Source organism: Phycodurus eques, chromosome 3 (genome assembly GCF_024500275.1).
Source record: "Phycodurus eques isolate BA_2022a chromosome 3, UOR_Pequ_1.1, whole genome shotgun sequence".
Lineage (NCBI taxonomy): Eukaryota > Metazoa > Chordata > Actinopteri > Syngnathiformes > Syngnathidae > Phycodurus > Phycodurus eques.
Genome location: NC_084527.1, coordinates 25,826,114 through 25,843,473, shown reverse-complemented (window position 1 = coordinate 25,843,473; position 17,360 = coordinate 25,826,114). Strand labels below are relative to the sequence as shown.

At 42.0% G+C, this 17,360-nt stretch overlaps 1 protein-coding gene and 1 long non-coding RNA gene across 3 annotated transcripts in view; one reads left to right on the top strand and one right to left on the bottom strand.

Moving 5' to 3' along the window:
- Positions 1-213: 213 nt before the first annotated feature.
- gcn1 (GCN1 activator of EIF2AK4) overlaps positions 214-17,360 on the bottom strand; it is a 33,913-nt gene continuing 16,766 nt past the window's right edge. Inside the window, 24 exon segments of the mRNA XM_061672856.1 lie at positions 214-1,410; positions 1,501-1,722; positions 2,411-2,521; positions 2,992-3,140; positions 6,600-6,696; positions 7,290-7,404; positions 8,854-9,047; positions 9,136-9,366; positions 10,019-10,132; positions 10,226-10,495; positions 10,573-10,716; positions 10,820-10,912; positions 11,005-11,166; positions 11,569-11,733; positions 11,860-12,075; positions 12,242-12,359; positions 12,455-12,597; positions 13,092-13,288; positions 14,781-14,919; positions 15,382-15,450; positions 15,560-15,780; positions 16,445-16,624; positions 16,717-16,831; positions 16,965-17,086. Of these exon segments, the coding sequence (XP_061528840.1) occupies positions 1,285-1,410; positions 1,501-1,722; positions 2,411-2,521; positions 2,992-3,140; positions 6,600-6,696; positions 7,290-7,404; positions 8,854-9,047; positions 9,136-9,366; positions 10,019-10,132; positions 10,226-10,495; positions 10,573-10,716; positions 10,820-10,912; positions 11,005-11,166; positions 11,569-11,733; positions 11,860-12,075; positions 12,242-12,359; positions 12,455-12,597; positions 13,092-13,288; positions 14,781-14,919; positions 15,382-15,450; positions 15,560-15,780; positions 16,445-16,624; positions 16,717-16,831; positions 16,965-17,086 (3,713 nt within the window). The 3' untranslated portion in view covers positions 214-1,284.
- LOC133400342 (uncharacterized) lies at positions 7,786-16,093 on the top strand. 2 transcript variants are annotated; one of them, XR_009768330.1, is made up of 3 exons: positions 7,786-8,001; positions 11,874-12,081; positions 13,797-16,093. It is a non-coding gene; the product is annotated as an uncharacterized LOC133400342 (long non-coding RNA). The 2 variants fall into 2 exon arrangements; XR_009768329.1 differs by lacking the exon at positions 13,797-16,093 and adding an exon at positions 12,256-13,758.

Genomic DNA, 17,360 nt, shown 5'->3' with positions numbered 1-17,360 from the left:
ATGCATGTTCTGCTTCATCCCGTATGGTATTTGATGGGATTGAGATCAGGACCAGAAAGTGCCTCCATCTCACCCAACCATGCATATATACATTATGCTTTGGTCGCATTCACACTCATACTGGAACAGTACGATGTTCAGTTGTACCCACAAAGTTGAATACATGGAATTGTGCAAAATCTCTTGGTTGATCAGACATTTAAGATCCAGGGGTAATTTGACAAACTGATTTATTGATTATACAAATGGAATTTAGATTGATACACTGGTGTGGGCTCCAACTATTAGACCGCCGCTTTAATTTCATGTTAATTTTCATACCAAATCTGAATGCCTGAGGAAAGGTATCAACGACCATGCGAAACCGTAACATAGCCTTGAGTAAAAAGGCTTGAAAATAATTCACTCAAGCTGTTTTTTTATTTTGTATTGCCTTTTTACAACCAAATCAATGGGATAAAAAACATTACTGTTGTAGACACTGCCCAAATGTCTCTTACACAAATCAATCAACAACCAAAAGGTAAGAGATGTGTGCAATATGCCATTACAGTGGCATCACCAATCATTTCAGCAAAAATAATAGATTTTTTTTTTGTTGAAAATTCATAACAGAATTGGAATACAGTCATACAAAACTGTAACATAAGCTGTAAAATGTGATAAATTATTATAATTTTTTTAATGAAAGAAAACATTTTTGATTTAAAGGCTGTTAAAACAATGAAATAAGAGAAATTCAACATTTGTTGATAGGGGGGGTTGAAATTCTAACCAATAATTGTTTTCTCAGGATAGGAACTTGTGGCACATTCAAAGACCGCTTTTGTATCGGTCCCTGAAAGACACCGCCACATTGGACCTTTTGGGGGCTGAATAATACTTTTCAGCAGTCCAGTGCAGCCATGAACAGAGTAATACATTGAAAAACATTTTGAAAGCTGAATAAATCTAAATTTAGAGCCTATCAAACCTGAAAACCCCATAATGAGGAGGAAATAAAGAAAAAGAAAAAAAATTGATGTGGAGGTCAATGTCATTGCAAAATCATATTCTCAAATTGTGACTCTCCTGACAAAAGGGGCGGGGCTAAAAAGTCAAGCGGGTTGAATTACAGATATGGCCTTGCAATTTTGTTTGTCAGCTAGCAAGTATCCTGAGTTCCTGCGCTGGAAAACAGAGCAACATGAGCGGGTGAATGTGTCTGGACCTGTCATACATTGGAGATCAAATCAGTCGATCCATTTTTTGGCTGACATCATTATATAGCGCAGTCTGGTTCGATCACGTTAGTATGGTGTCATCTATTTCTTCATTGGAGTCCTGCTGACTGGCAATCTTCTTCAAAGAGCGGCGGTGACACTCGGATAGGAGGTCGTTACTTGCAGAGTCCAGAATGGCTGTAATCATCTGAAATGTAATAGAAAGCCCAACATGAGTGTCTACTTGTGTCAATAATTTCCGCCTATAACACACCATACTTTCAGTCAGTGGTCTGACCTGCATGCATTCCTCTCCCTGGCGGAGTCGTAACAGGTTGACGATGGTGTGCTCGCTCTGGGCTCTGACGCTGGTGTTCTTGTCTTTGGTGTTGTCCAACAGAGTCTTCAACAAAGGCTTGATGTGATTTGCCTCCATGGCTGGTGCTGCAGGTTCTTTGAAGACCCACCACAGCACCCGCTCCGACACCAGCCTGATGTCACTGGACTGGTTCTGAAGACTCTGTTGGGTCACACAAACAGCAAGTGTCACAAAGGAACACAAATCTGTCACATTTGCACAACCAACATTGTCCCAGATGTTCGCACTACTCGTCACTTTAAACCGCATACACTCCTTGAAGTCTCAGCGCCCTTTGCACAATGGTCATTGCACCGGACTATTGCAATATTAGTCATTCGAACTGCTCGAGGACTCTGCATCTTTTTGCACAATTGTTTTTTGTCAATGTCTTTATGTCTCCAAAGTGTTCTGTAAATTGACTGTTGTACTAGAGCGGCTCCAACTACCGGAGACAAATTCCTTGTGTGTTTTGGACATACTTGGCAAATAAAGATGATTCTGATTCTGATATGGAGGTTACCTTCATTTAAAACAATGGGGGAGACAAGTCAGCCCAGACCAACCTCTCTTTTAATACTTGTGTTAGTTCATTATTATTGTTTACTTCTACGTTGTCGCTGCCAAGTGTCAATACCTGAAGTATAGCCAGTGAAATGTAATAGTTTTATCAGATACGGGTAACTTGAAAAGGACATGTAACTAGTGAAAGCAAAAACAAATAACAAAAAAATGGACACTATAGGCATTAAATTGGGTGCTTGGACCTGCAGTGTAAATCCAGCCTAATAGATTGGGATCATTAACAGATTGATTGTCAGACTGACTGTTTATGTACTGCATAACAAACCTTTATAAACTGTGTGATGAAGCGCTGGGTAACATTACTGCCTCCATCCAAGCTGAGCTGATGTCGCATCAGGAATCCCATCCCTCTGATACCACTGCTAGCAATGGGGATCTGCAAGAGGACCCAGTGCACATGATCTACTCATACTGTGGTTGTACTATGTGTAGTCAATATATAAATCAATATCATTATAGCTACACAAGCTCTGTAGTAATATTTTCTGTTGCCAGGGTTAAAAATGTTTCCTGAAAATAAATTTAGACAAATGGAATTCTATATTGACGTACTTAAAAGCGTTTAAGTGGCGTTCTTTTACCATGTATTTGCCATTATTATTTCTAAATACAACACTAAGAACTATAAGCAGAAGCATCCAGGTGAGAAACGAGGAGGAGGTATATTTATATTTAAAAAAAAAAAAAAAAAAAAAAAGCTAGCCTACAAGAACAATGAAAATTGGTTGAGAGTAGTATTTTTAATGCTGGATTATCTGTTTAAAGAAACAAAAAGAAGAAAGACATTCAGAACAGTAGTTGGCAAAGTGCAGAGGTCCACATGCACACGCCTAACTTTCTGCTTACCCTGTCAGCAGTGGCGTTGGTCAAAATGGTCTCCGTGACGGTGTCACAGTATTCCTTCCCACACAGCTTCTCAGGCGCACATTTTACTGCAATGGCTAGAGCCAAGCTACGACCATGACACACCATCCAGTCCACCCCTGACATATCCGCTGAAACAGGACACAAACACTCAATCCCCATATTGCTGATGAAGCAAGATAATTAATATAGTCGTGCTCACCATTATTGGCACCCCTTCATTTTTTTGCATAACCTGTATAATATCTTTCCCATAGGTTCACTACCTGTGGGAGGGGCCATAGGGGTCGGGTGCAGTGCGACCTGGGCCGTGCTACAGAAGCTGGCTCTCGGGACGTGGAATGTCACTTCTCTGGCAGGGAAGGAGCCCGAGCTGGTTTGTGAGGTCGAGAAGTTCAGACTAAATATAGTCGGACTCGCCTCCACACACAGCTTGGGCTCTGGTACCAGTCCTCTTGAGAGGGGTTGGAGTCTCTTCCAGTCTGGAGTTGCCCATGGCAATCCCCGAACCCATTGGTGGACACCAATGGTGAGGGATGCCGTCAAGCTGAAGAAGGAGTCCCACAGGCCTTTTTGGCCTGTGGGACTCCTGAGGCAGCTGATGGGTACCGGCTGGCCAAGCGGAATGCAGATTTGGTGGTCGCTGAAGCAAAAACTCTGACGTGGGAGGAGTTCTGTAAGGCCATGTAAAACAATTTCTGGACGACTTCGAGGAAATTCTGGTCCACCATCCGGTGTCTCAGGAGGGGGAAGCAGTGCACCATCAACACTGTGTATAGTGGGGATGGGGCGCTGCTGACCTCGACTCGGGACATTGTGAGCCGGTGGGGAGAATACTTCGAGGACCTCCTCAATTCCACCGACTACGCCTTCCCATGAGGAAGCAGAGCCTGGGTTCTCTGAGATGGGCTGTCCTATCTCTGGGGTTGAGGTCAACGAGGTGGTTAAAAAGTTCTGAGGTTCAATCCCCGGCCCCGCTTGTGTGGAGTTTGCATGTTCTCCCCGTGCCTGCGTGGGTTTTCTCCGGGCACTCCGGTTTCCTCCCACATCCCAAAAACATACATGGTAGGTTAATTGATTACTCTAAATTGCCCATAGGTGTGAATGTGAGAGCGAATGGTTGTTTGTATGTGCCCTGCGATTGGGTGGCAACCAGTTCAGGTTGTACCCCGCCTCCTGCCCGATGATAGCTGGGATAGGCTCCAGCATGAGGAGAAGCGGCTCAGAAAATGGATGGATGGATGGATATGGTAATTTCAAAGGGGAAAACAACGTGTGCAGCAATATTGGCAACTCTCCTTAATATTTGGTTTAACACCTTTTGGAAGCGATGACAGGCTCCAAAAATTTCTTGTATCCATCTATAAGCTTTTTGGATTTATCAGGTGGTATTTTCTGCTACGCTTCCTTTGCAGTTTGTTCAAGCTCAAACATTTGCAGGGCTCTTTTTTCCAATGGCAGATTTAAACTCCCCCCAAATATTTTCAATTGGCCTGAGATCGGGATTGTAGGCCATTTTAAAAACAGTGCCTTTTTTTCCTTTTCAACCATTCCTGTGTGCTTTTGGGTGTGTGCTTTGGGTCTTTGTCTTGCTGGAGGACCTCAAACAAAGTTTTCGTACACTAGGTAAGACATTTTGCTCTAAAATCCTTTGATAATTTTCTGATTTCATGATGCCTGTGATACAGTCAAGGCCTCCAGTACCAGAACAAACAAAGCAGCCCCACAGCATTATGGATCCTCCAACATGATTGACTGTTGGCATGGTGTGCTTCATTGCGCCATCTGTAACCATACTGTATGTGTGCATTACTAAAAATCTCTTTTTGTTTCATCTGTGTATGTGTATTATATATATTTATTTATTATTAGTACTCAAGCTTCATGGGTGTCAATAACGGTGAGCACGATTGTACAGTAAACCCCCATATAGGTACTGAGCCCTGACACGAATAGCTCCCTCACATACAAAAAACTGTCTCTTAGTTGAGATGTACTACAACAATACAGTCAAAATGGTGCCAAAGCAGAGGGTAATAGGAAATTGGTGTCAAGGAAGTATTGCTGGACACTGTATATCTCAACAGCCTGAGATCTTTTCATGTTGGGGAGGAGCCAAGTTTAGCCTGGGTTGTTAAACGAAATTATGGATAATGTTCCCTGGACATGCATGAATTTCTGGTGCATTTTTTTAGCGATCAAGTCATCTGCAAGCCATTTATTTGTCAGGGCAATATTGAAGGAGGAGTTTGAAATTATATTAAAATATTTTTGGATCATAGTTTGTGACAGATTTACAGTTGAAACTACAAATAAAGGCAATTGTAAATCTTTTTAGGGGAAACATCAATAACTTGCAGTTTTCGCGATTCGCAGCAGGGTTCGGTCCATATGCCCCACAAGTAGCAGGGTTTTACTAACTATACTTCCTTGAGACCATTCCTGCTTTTCCGTTAGCCAGGCTGGGATGCCTTGAGGGGAAGGGGGTTTACAAAACGAGAACAACAATAAGTGAATAGGTGAGTGTTCAGCAAATGGCTGAGAATAGTTTCCAAAGAAAAAGGTGAATTTGTGAATAGCGAGCCACGAATCGGGGCGGTTCACTGTACTTGATGTGTTAGAAGAGGTCCAAGACGGGTGTCACAAAAGCTGTATTTCAAACCCAAACAACTACTTTTGCCCTTCAATGTAATCTAGTATATAGTATAGTGATCTAGTATAGTAGAATACAATATACTGTATAACTGTGACCTGCAGCCATTGGACATTTTCACATACTTTTATACACATATCCTGTGTCGGTCATCAACCAATGAACAGAGTGAGAGATGATGAGAGTGAGACCAATGACACCAGACTGGCTAGGTAGAGTCATCGCCGACTATGAGTCACGGATCTTTTGAGTACGTGGAGACAAAATGCCTTCAGTGGAAGAGTCCATCGCCGCCAAGGCTGAAGAACGCAAGACATTCGAAGTCCAAAGTCATGTTAACCACATTCTTCGATGTGAGGGGCATCGTCCATTGCAAGTTCTTGCCACAGAGCCAGACAATCAACCAGCATGTGTACAAATAGATCCCACAGCATTTGCTTCGTTCAGTGAAATGCGAGAACTGTGGCAGAACAACTCAGTCACTTCATCATGACAACACGCCTGCTCGCAACGCCCTGAGCATCCGACAGTTCCTGGCCGAGAACAAAATCGCTGGAACAACCTCCCTCCTCACATGACCTGTCTTTGTGTGATGTTTTTTCTTCTTTCCCAAAATCAAGACCTGTTATAAAGACCTGGACGACATCTAGATCGCCGTGATGATGGAGCTGTGAGAATCATGGAAGAATCCTTCCAGGAGTGCATGAAGGCAGAGAAAGTGAATTTAAAGGGGTTATTTTGAAGGAAAAAAACTCAGTTTTTGTCACTCTTTTGTGACAGCAGTCCTGGAACGTTTCTCACACACCTTGTGTATGTAAAGAAAAAAAAAGGCCCTAATATAGAATATAGAAACTTAAAGCAATCAAAAATACACCGAACTATACAAACTAAAAGGAAGTGATGTTACATAAATTTTGCATTTACAGTACATACTAACCCAAGATGTGCTGAAGCAAAACAATCTTCAGCTCCTCATCTGACAGAAAAGGGCAGATCTCACCAATACAGCCAGCTGAAGCCATCCGAGTTGCATCCTATTTGTGTAAACACACACAAAGAGATGAGTGCGTGGGCAGGTAGGCAGAGAGACTGATGTGAAAAGCTAATGAATTATTTTTTAATAAAAAAAAAAAAAAAAAAAAAAAAAAAAATTGGAATATACTTAAAATCCCTCAAAGGAAAATTGGATTTAAACCTGCTGTATACTTTTGTTGGACAGCCTACCATGAAGTAGACTACACGTGCAGGCATGCAAGGAGAGACGTAGTGATGTGGCGCGCAAACTGTGACCTGAGCTGATTTTCAGGGGTTCCGTGCCTTACAGACTAGGATCTTTCCGACAAACAGCTGCCAATTGATTTGTAAGACCAGATCGTTATTAATGAGCTACTGCTGCTCTATATACTGACGTAGACACTTAAAACTACCTTTGTTCCAAACCACATCCTCTCTCACAGACTTCAGTTTCATCACAGTGCTCACATGAATAAGACCAACACCACTAAACAGCTTCTACAGTAAGACTATTTTACTGAATTTTTAACTTAGGAGGTAAAGGCTTGTCACGCCTGAAAAAAATCTTCTCAACCCTGTTTAATGTTCAAGTTATCTGCTCCCAGTGTCATACCTCGTCATGTCCCAGCATGCCTAGTAATGTGGTGGTGATGTTCTTGCGGATGTTTGGGTCCACCTTTGACCCAGCCCCTTGGATGACAAACCTTAAAGCTTGTAGCATTGTCTCCCTGTCAAAAACAGTGTGAATACAATGTAAAACATGCAATACAACCGAAACATAATCACAAGTTGTTGGTGTTAGTTGTATTTCTGTGTGAGTTGTATTTGTTGTTGTAAAACATTTAAATTTGCTATTCTATTTAAGGCTGAGTGTACTCAAACTGTGAACAGGAAATTGTTTTAATCATTAAATAATCCATCCATCCATTTTCTGAGCCGCTTCTCCTCAGTAGGGTCGCGGGCATGCTGCAGCCTATCCCAGCTGTCATCGGGCAGGAGGCGGGGTACACCCTGAACTGGTTGCCAGCCAATCGCAGGGCACATAACCATTCGCACTCACAGTCACGCCTAAATAATCCTGCTATAAATTACATGCGTTGCACACACAAAGAAATTTACTGACTGAATAGCAATCGCAGTAGAACGGTAGCAGACAATCTAACTGCTTCTGTAATGTATCCAAAACTACCCGAAGCTAGTAAATCGTGTCCTCCATACAGAAGAACCTCGATTTCAAGGACTGCGATTTAACAAACTTCAGATTTAATGGACAGAAAATAGTGTCCAGGTGGGACTGAAAATCACCCCTTTCATGCACCAGTGAGGTAAGTTTTGATAAACTTTAAAACGTTTTTATATTCATCTACGTTTGTACTATACTGGGTGATTTTTAGCTCACAAAAAAAGTACAAAACAATAATTTTCTACTGTACAGGTGTTTTAAGCCATGCAAAAAAAGTGCTTGAATTTAATTGACAATTGGATTTAACCGAAGACCCCTCCCCCTATTAGTCCATTAAATCGAGGTTCCGCTGTATTCACAAAATAAATACTGTACTGCTCCTGAGTTACTACATACTGTACAATTAAATGCGTTGACAATTTAAGAACTGTTGGTGACTGAGCAATTTACTGAGCAGAGGTGACAATCTAGTACCTGGCATTTTTTAAACAACAGCATCCTTTAAACTTTATGTAAACTGAACTTTGTATAAATAATTGATTGAGTTCAACGAGCCTTGACACACTCTGTGACTGTTAGCTGCATTTCAGTTCCTTTCTGCAGGTGGAATTATAAAAAAAAAATAAAAAAATAAAAAACTGACGTAACTAAATAACAGGTGAAAGCGTGTAGCTGTGCCACCTGGTGGGGATGTTGGGCAATTACTTACCATCGACCCTTCAGCTCTTTGACAAAAATTACAGTTCTAAGATTTTTTTGGAGGGCCATGCTGGGATCCCAACTACTGTCAAGGCCATAAACATGTTTTAAATTAAAGTGATATCACACACAAAAAACAAATCCCCAGCAGACAGGGAGAATGACTAAAAATGGTGGAGTACAATAGCTAAGCATGTAACTTGGAAGCAAAACAATATCTCAGTCGGATCAGATGTTCATATAGTTAAGTGCAATCAATACTTTAGTTGCCGTATTCCCCAATAAGTATGCACACCTGACTCCAGGGTCCTCTGCATTGCGAATGGCAGAGAGTTGCTCTGTGAAGAGTGGGTCAACCTTGCTGTGGATTGAAACCAGTTGGCCCAGAGCTTCAGCAGCTCTCAACCTCACCGCACGACTTGAGTCTTGTAGGGCCTTTAGGAAGGTGGTCTGCAGCTGTGGTAGGAAAGGCTTCAGTGCGATACCCACCTGGAAGATGGAACACAAGACGTTAGTGTGAAGCTCTGCAACTAATCTCTGTGAAGCGATGATTCCAAGAGGAGAACCTTTAACAGACCTTTGCTAGCAGAAGGGTTAGAGTCTCCAACAAAGCTGTCTTCACTGTCCAGGCAAAACGGTCACCTAGGATACGGATAAGGGGCCCAGTGATGTTGACCACAGAGGGCCGCAAAGCCTCAGGGGACGTCAGTTTTATGACCCCTCCTAATGCTTTGGCTGCTTCTTCCTTCTGCTCAGGACTACCAGTTAGGACACCTTCTCTCAGGACAGGAAGGATGCATGTAACACCCTGTCAGCACAAAGAAGAATATGTAAGGGCAGAAAATTGGTTCCTTTCGTCCATATTTTGATGCATATATGTAGTGTATCATAAAACAAATATGTTCTCAGCGATGCATGGGGGCACATCCATCCATCCATCCATCCATTTTCTGAGCCGCTTATCCTCACAAGGGTCGAGGGAGTGCTGCAGCCTATCCCAGCTATCATCGGGCAGGAGGCAAGGTACACCCTGAACTGGTTGCCAGCCAATCGCAGGGCACAGACAGACAAACAAACATTCACACTCACATTCACACCTACGGGCAATTTCGAGTCGTCAATTAACCTACCATGCATGGTTTTGTGATGTGGGAGGATACCGGAATGCCCGGAGAAAACCCACACAGACGCTCTAACCAGTCGGGCACAATATTTGCTAAATATAGTTCAGATTTTTTTATCCATATATTATTTTATGTTCCTTGGCTCAATAAAGGTTGGGAAACACTGCTCTAGACAGTAGCAATGGGGAGTGCATCAAGACTTTAAACATAGTAGTCTACTTCACTGGTTGTGTCTTATGTGCTATGGTTAAAAGATTGAAAAACAAAGCATATACAGCACCCTTTAGCTGACTGTACATCATATTGCATTGACAGAACTGGGAAAAACAGTCTTACCTTTTTGGGCAGACAGAAACCAGGTAGGTGTTGACCCTTTAAATCAGCAGCTGCTGATCTAATGTCTCGATGAAGGTCATCAATTAGAGCCAGCTGGCTGCTTGCATCCAGTTTCTTTGTTTAAAAAAAAAAAAAAAAAAAAAAAAACTGAGTTGATATGACTCCAGAAGCAGAATATATTGGAAACAGTCATTCACATGAACACACCTTAGTGATGGAGTTGATTGTGTCCCAACTCTGAGACAGAACCTCTCTGTTGGTGTCATTCAGGAGGTGGATGAGGCCTGACAGCAGGTTGCGTGTATGGGCACTATAGTCTAGGCGTGTGCGGGCAAAGTAGGCATTGAGGATAGTCACGGCAGCCTGTCTGAGGCCGGCATCTAAGTTACGAGTCGCCTCCAAAAGATCATCTATGATGATGCGTTGGCCCACTTCATCGTCCACAGAGAGGATCACTGTCTGGCAACTGCATAATTCCTAATGCAAAGTAAACAACATTAGCAATGGAAAAAAAGCAACAGCATCACCAATCATGATAGCTTATGAAGCATTACCTGAGGTTCATCCTCTGTTCCTAGTTTTCCTTTTAGTGAGGAGAGAAGGGCTGTGAGAATGACGCCGAGGTGGCGGGTCAGGGCTTCACCGGCCACAGCTGACAAGAAGGCCAACACACGAGTGTTCACAGGAGCAGCAGTCAGCTGGGAGCACAGGATTTACTTCAGTTAGTTACATTATTATTATTTTTGTTACGCCTGTTACTATAACGATCCAAAGAAGGAAAAGCTCATCATCATCTGCTACCTTTGGCACCAAATAGGGCAGCACCGATCGACTCTTCACAGCCATGACTTGCTTCAAGCCATCCAAAGCAAATTCTGCCGTGTCCTCATCATCCTGGGAAAACAATTTGTACAGTATGAGTAAATTGGCTCATAGCAAGTCTACTATTAATGTTGGTTGGAATTTTTACATATTTAGTAACTCACAAGCTGTTTCAGTAAAGTAGGAAGGATGTCGTCCAGCGCCTGGTGACCAATGGTTACATGGAGCTGCTCAAATGTTTTGGCTGCAGCCTCTCTGACTTCTTCCAGAGGGTCACAGAGAGCCTTCCTCACAGTGGGGACCAGAGACTCGGAAAAGACCAGCACCTATGGAACAATAACATACAGTCAGTGAGGTTTAGTATTAATGATCTGCTTGAATAATGATTTTGCATGTCAGATCGCCAGGGTTCTTATATTACACATGTTGGCAGAGGCATTTAACAGAAGTTTTTAGGGCTGTATGTTAGCAGTGAGTAGCATAATTTCAAGTCCTCTCTGTGCCCTGTTTAAAACATCTTTGAAACTATTTCTAAAGGAATAAGTGGGCAAATTAATAGTTGTTTAATTATGGATAAAAAAGGGAAGGCAGCTGAAGATAATAATGCCAAAAAGTTGTAGATAGTTAGAGTGATACTTCCAGGGAGGGAAATTAAGTAAGTAGTAAGGAATGTGGCAGTGTGTTGTGCCTCTCCTCCTTGATTTGAAGGATTTGTTTTTATGACTAACCGCGTCTTTGCTGGTGGACTTCATGATCTCACTGAGGCCGATGCAGACACCCTGCCTTTCATCACTCTTGTCAGAACGTAGACCCTGCTCCAGAATGGGAATTATCTCTGGCAGAATCTTCTCACCAAGCTTTCTCACCAGATCACCGAGTGTCCGGGCAGCAATCTGAAAAACAAAACAAAAAACAAAACAAAATTTGTAAAAAACAATGTGGGAGTATCTTTGCAAAAAGGTAAAAAAAAAAAAACTACAAAAAGACAACAATCATGAGATGAAAAAATAAGTATGTACTATTCTCTTATCAGGACAGGTGGAGGCCAAGAAGCCGAGCAGGAGGCTGAAGAGGGTCGGGAGAATTTCTCGAAGGGTTCGTGGCGTGTTGGACACCACTATTTTCCACACGTGAAGAGAGGCCTGGCGAACCACCAGCTGGGTGTCAGAACGTCCCATATAGAGGCCGGAAAGGACACGGTTACGCCGCTCAGCCCCGAGAGCTGAAATGATAGCCTAAAAGTAAGACAATTCAGGTTAGCCACTGCCAAACACATAAAATGTTTAATCATAGAGATGGTCCCCTTTTGATCAAAAACACACTAATCTGATTCCATCTTAAAAATTATTCCTTTAACAGAAATGATTAACTGGTTTAAAAAAAAAAAAAAAACATTCTTACCTTATTTGATGCAGCAGTGCCGAAGTTGTCATCTTCTGATGCAGTCTCCGTCGTCATCTTTCCTGTCACTCCAGAGATATGGAAAAGCAGATCTCCAAGCAGCTGGACTGAACTGAACCTGTGAAGCAACACAAACATGGGCGCATAGTTAAACGTGTATTAAAGCTACATCTAACCAATCTCTACACTTTACTGAGAGTAAGTTTTGCTGACCTGATTCTCCAGAGGTCATCGAACAGCCCCTGCTCTAGTTCAGGAAGCAGGAGTGCAATGGCAGTCTCTGCATACATGCTGATGATGCGCTGGCCAGCTCGGAGCGCAGTGTCTCGCACATACTCATTTTCATCAGCCAGAGCCTGGTGAAGCATACCAGAAATGTTAAGATAATCTATTCAAATAAGAAAAACTAACATACTGTGTAAAGACTGTATTTGTATTAGTTATCTGTCATCATAAAAAACAATCAAACGTATAAATCAGCCTATGTATACATTAGCCAATAGTGAGCTTAAAGATGAAATGTTTTACATTAAAGTAGTGCACAATTAACAGGATAAGTTGATAATGTGCTTTCCTGCTTCAAGCAAGTGTGATGGTTTATCACAACAGAAGCATTGCAGGTGATTGGGTAATTGTACTTAGGTTTGAATATATAATTGAAATCCTGTGTTTATTAGCAAAAGGATTCTGTTTATTGGAGTTATCTTAACAAACAAACAAATCATAAATGTTTTACAGTTTTTAGTATTAACGACAAACAATATTTAGGAGGATAGTCCATGCTCACCCATCACACAACTGCAAGCATCTAATGACCAAACTTATCATTCAAAGCAGAGAAGCAATTTACCTTTAGGATGCAGGGGATGATGGGCCCAACATAGGGAGTAAATTTGTCTCCAAATGTGAGCGGCAGGTAGATGAACATCATGATATAGCCATCTCTGACATGGGAGGCTATATCCACCTTACTAGCTGTCTGCACAACATCTGGCATCAGTTTGTCCAGCTTCTCAACTCCAAGCCCAGCCATCACCTCAGCAAGGCCTGAATACATCAGAAATTAAATTCTGTCAGCAATTTGAGTCATTTCACTTAGGCTATGTTCACACTGCAGGGCACGATGGCCAATTCGGATGTTTTTGTTCTTTAAGCTTTGATCTTTTTCTGCAGTCGTTCATATTACAATAAATAAATAAATAAATAAAATGCAGCTTCTATTGTAAAAGGAAACATGTCCGTGACATCACACGCATGCGCACAAAAATGGACGTTACATTCCGCGTGCGGACAAAACTGGATGTTACATTGCACCAGTGACGTGCAGTCAGGGTAGGCAAGTGAGGCAGAGCCGCACTGCCCCGTGGTGGTCTTTCCTTTCCGCTGCATGTGAATAGTAAAAAAAAAAAAAAAAAAAAAAAATTTTAAATCACATTTACATTAAATTGTTCCATTTTAGTTCTATGGTCCGTGCTTTACATTGATTTTCTTTTTCATTTCAATGATTTCATCATTAAAATAGCTGATTTTTCCTATTTCCTGTTCAAATGCATAGGAAGTGCAGCTATGTGCCACGTTGAGTCATCGCTCTCATGAGACCACGCACACATCCATTCAGGCAGGCTGTGATTGGTCCATGGCTTCACACAAGAGACCTTGGTGTTTCCTTGGTGTACGGTGCCACAACCAGCATGTGGCAGTGTTGAGTTGAGCTTCACAGAGCTCCAGACGTCACGTTCAGTGCCTCACCAATCATGAACCTCACCGCACGTCACTGCAATGCGCAAGCGCACAAAACTGGACGTTACATTGCGCACGCGCACAAAACTGGACGTTACATTGCGCACGCGCACAGAACTGGACGTTACATTGCGCACGCGCACAGAACTGGACGTTACATTGCGCACGCGCACAGAACTGGACGTTACATTGCGCACGCGCAGAAATCTGGACGTTGCAGTGCGCAAGCACACAAATCTGGACGTTACATTGCGCACGCGCACAAATCTGGACGTTACATTGCGCACAATTGCAAGGCGGTGTGTTTATGGAAGTAAATGCGGCCCCTTGCGGAGGGTCATATGATGAATTTGTGGCGATTGCAACGATTTTGTGCAACAAAGCCAACATTTTCTTATATTTATCAGTTCTAAAGCATCTTTTGTCACCACTGACTGTTTGCTACTGCTTCGTCCGCCGTTGCTGTTTTGTGGCGTGTGTTTTGTCAAACAACTGACATTTGTCGCCTTTTGATGACTTATAGGTTGGATGCGCACTCCGTGAGCATCCATACTGCATTTGCGTCAGATACATATGGGATTTATATCTACATATGAAAGAGGCCTGGGTCGGATATGAAAAAAAATCATAGCTTTGCTGTTCACATTGACATGAAAAAAATCAGATACATAGCACATTGGGGGGGGAGGTAAAAAAATAATTTAAAATAAATAAATCAATCAAATAAAAAAAAAACAGATTTGACCTGCAGTGTGAACATAACCTCAGATCAACAGAAACAATAAGCAATGTTAGTGACCTTGGGCTGCCCCAGAACGATCAACTGAGCTCTGCTCAGAGGCCAGCGTCTCCATGAGCCATGGCAGAAGGTCATCAAAGCAGGATTCACCCATTCCCTTCACCATGGTGCCCAGGGCTTTGGCAGACACTGTACGCACCTGGAGAGAAGTGGCTACAGTATCAGCTTCAGACACATACAGTTGTTTGAACTCGTTATCAGTATAAAAGACACCTGTCCACAACCTCCAACAATCACACTCCATACTCCTCTATGGCCAAGACCAAAGAGCTGTCAAAGGACACCATAAACAAAATTGTAGACCAACAACCAGGCTGGGAAGATTGAATCTGCAATATCTGTTATTGACCAAATACTTATTTTCCAACATAATTTGCTAATAGATTATTTAAAAATCAGAATGTGATTTTCTGGATTATCCCCCCCCCCCCTCATTGGTAAGGTATACCTATGAGGAAAATTATATTCCTGTCATCTTTTTAAGATAACTTGCACAATTGGCTGACTAAATACTTTTTTGCGCCACTGTTGACACACCCAGACAGACACACACATACAGACAGACACACACACTGCTCTATTTGTCTGTCACTGAACCCACCTCAGGCACTGGGTCCAACAAGGAAGTCTTCAGTCCAGGAATGACACTAGGCAGGTATGGTGACAGATCCTATTCACACAACATAAACATGACAGTATTTTATTCATCCCTAGAATATAGTGCTTGACAAGCTTAATAAAATTTTATACAGTATTGTTGTATTGCAAAAGAACAGTACCTTCTGGTCCGTAAGGGAGTACATATTGCCAATAATCTGCGCGGCCATCTTGCGAGTGTCAGTGGAACGATCCAGGAAGGCTCTCTGGACAATAGGCATGATCAAGGCGAGGGAAGGGGCATCAATGAAGTGTACAAACTTGGTGTCCAGAAGGGTTTGAAGACATGTCTGGGTCCTTCGGGATGGATCAGTGAGAGCATCCAGCAGGATGGGCGTTATAGCTTGGAAAGGGATAATGAGAGTCATTATGAATGAGGTACTATGACATACTGTTGACATACATTGCCTTGCCACACTTCTGTCTCTATGATTCTCATTTGCTCTGACATGCACTGTGAGCTGTAAGGTTTTATATAGATAGGTGTGTGGCTTTCCTAATCAAGTCCAATCAGTGTATTCAAACACAGCTGAACTCCAATGAAGGTGTATAATCATCTCAAGGATGATCAGAAGAAATGGACAGCACCCGGGTTAAATATGAGTGTCACAGCAAAGTGTCTGAATACTTATGGCTGTGTGATATTTCATTTTTGGTTTTTGAATAAATCTGCAAAAATTTCAACAATTCTTTTTTTTCTGTCACTATGGAGTGCTGTGTGTACATTAATGAGGAAAAAAAATAATTTAAATGATTTTAGAAAATGGCTGTATTATAACAAAAAGTGAAAAATATAAGGGGGTCTGAATACTTTACGTACCCACTGTCAATCAGCTTTTGGAGCCATGTTAAAAGTAAAGAAAGTCTGTCTTAATTTGATACTGCAAAAACAGTATGTTGTGCAGGTTAAATAATAGATTATTATTGAAAAAGGACACAGCAGCTGTAAATGTGTTTGTATATTTCAAAATTCACAAAAAAACAAAAACAAAAAAAACCTTTCCTACCAAGAATTTCAGGGTTACGGATGACTGAGCCAATTTGTCTGAGAGCCTGCTGACCAGCTTTCTGCACCTTCACATGGGAGTCAGTCAACACTTCGGTCAGTTTGGGAACGATGCTTGGCAGACAAGAAGATAACTGCTTAGGTGCACAGAAAGCCATGGCACCAAGCAAATCCACAGAGCCTAGAAAAGCAAGAGTTGAAAGATTAAATGTGTGAAAATGCCCATGCTGTCAATTCAGTTCTGGCGTGCTTTTGTGTGTTGCCAGTGCAGACCTGCTTTAGTCCGCCATGATTCCTCTTCCAGGGCCACCAACAGAGAAGGGAGTACTAGTTTCACACCGTGTGCACTCAAGTTCCTCATCACCGCCTTAGCACAGTCATCAGCAGCCTGGTGCAGGAACAAGGAAGCATTACAAACACATTCACACAAGTTCCATGCATTTGAACAGTTTGTGAAACAGATTTTCGAACTTGGCGTTTTAGTTTAAGACGAAACATTCGGAATCGATTTTCTTGCTCACCTCTCTTACATACTGGTTTCCATCTCCAAAGCAAAGCAGGAGGTGTGGCAACACATGGACAACATATGGCTCAAAAAGTTTGCCCAACATGTTGCACAGCATCTCAAAAGCAAAAAGTGCCCCTGGAAGAGAGAAAACAGGTATTGGTTTCAATTTTGAACGTAAAAATAAGGTAATATTTAATACAAGTGGTTAGCGCTGAAAAAGTCACACAAAAGTAAAATGCAGAAGATTGCAGAGTTCTAATAAAGTAATAAGATCAGTAAATCTCGTCAAACAATCAAGCTGTAATAATAAAAGCTGTGGACCATTTGTACAACTTGTGCTTTTGTGTTGTTGGGAGTTTTAGTGGGGTTATGGCTCAGCAGCTTATCAAGTGGCAGGTTTAATTCTGAG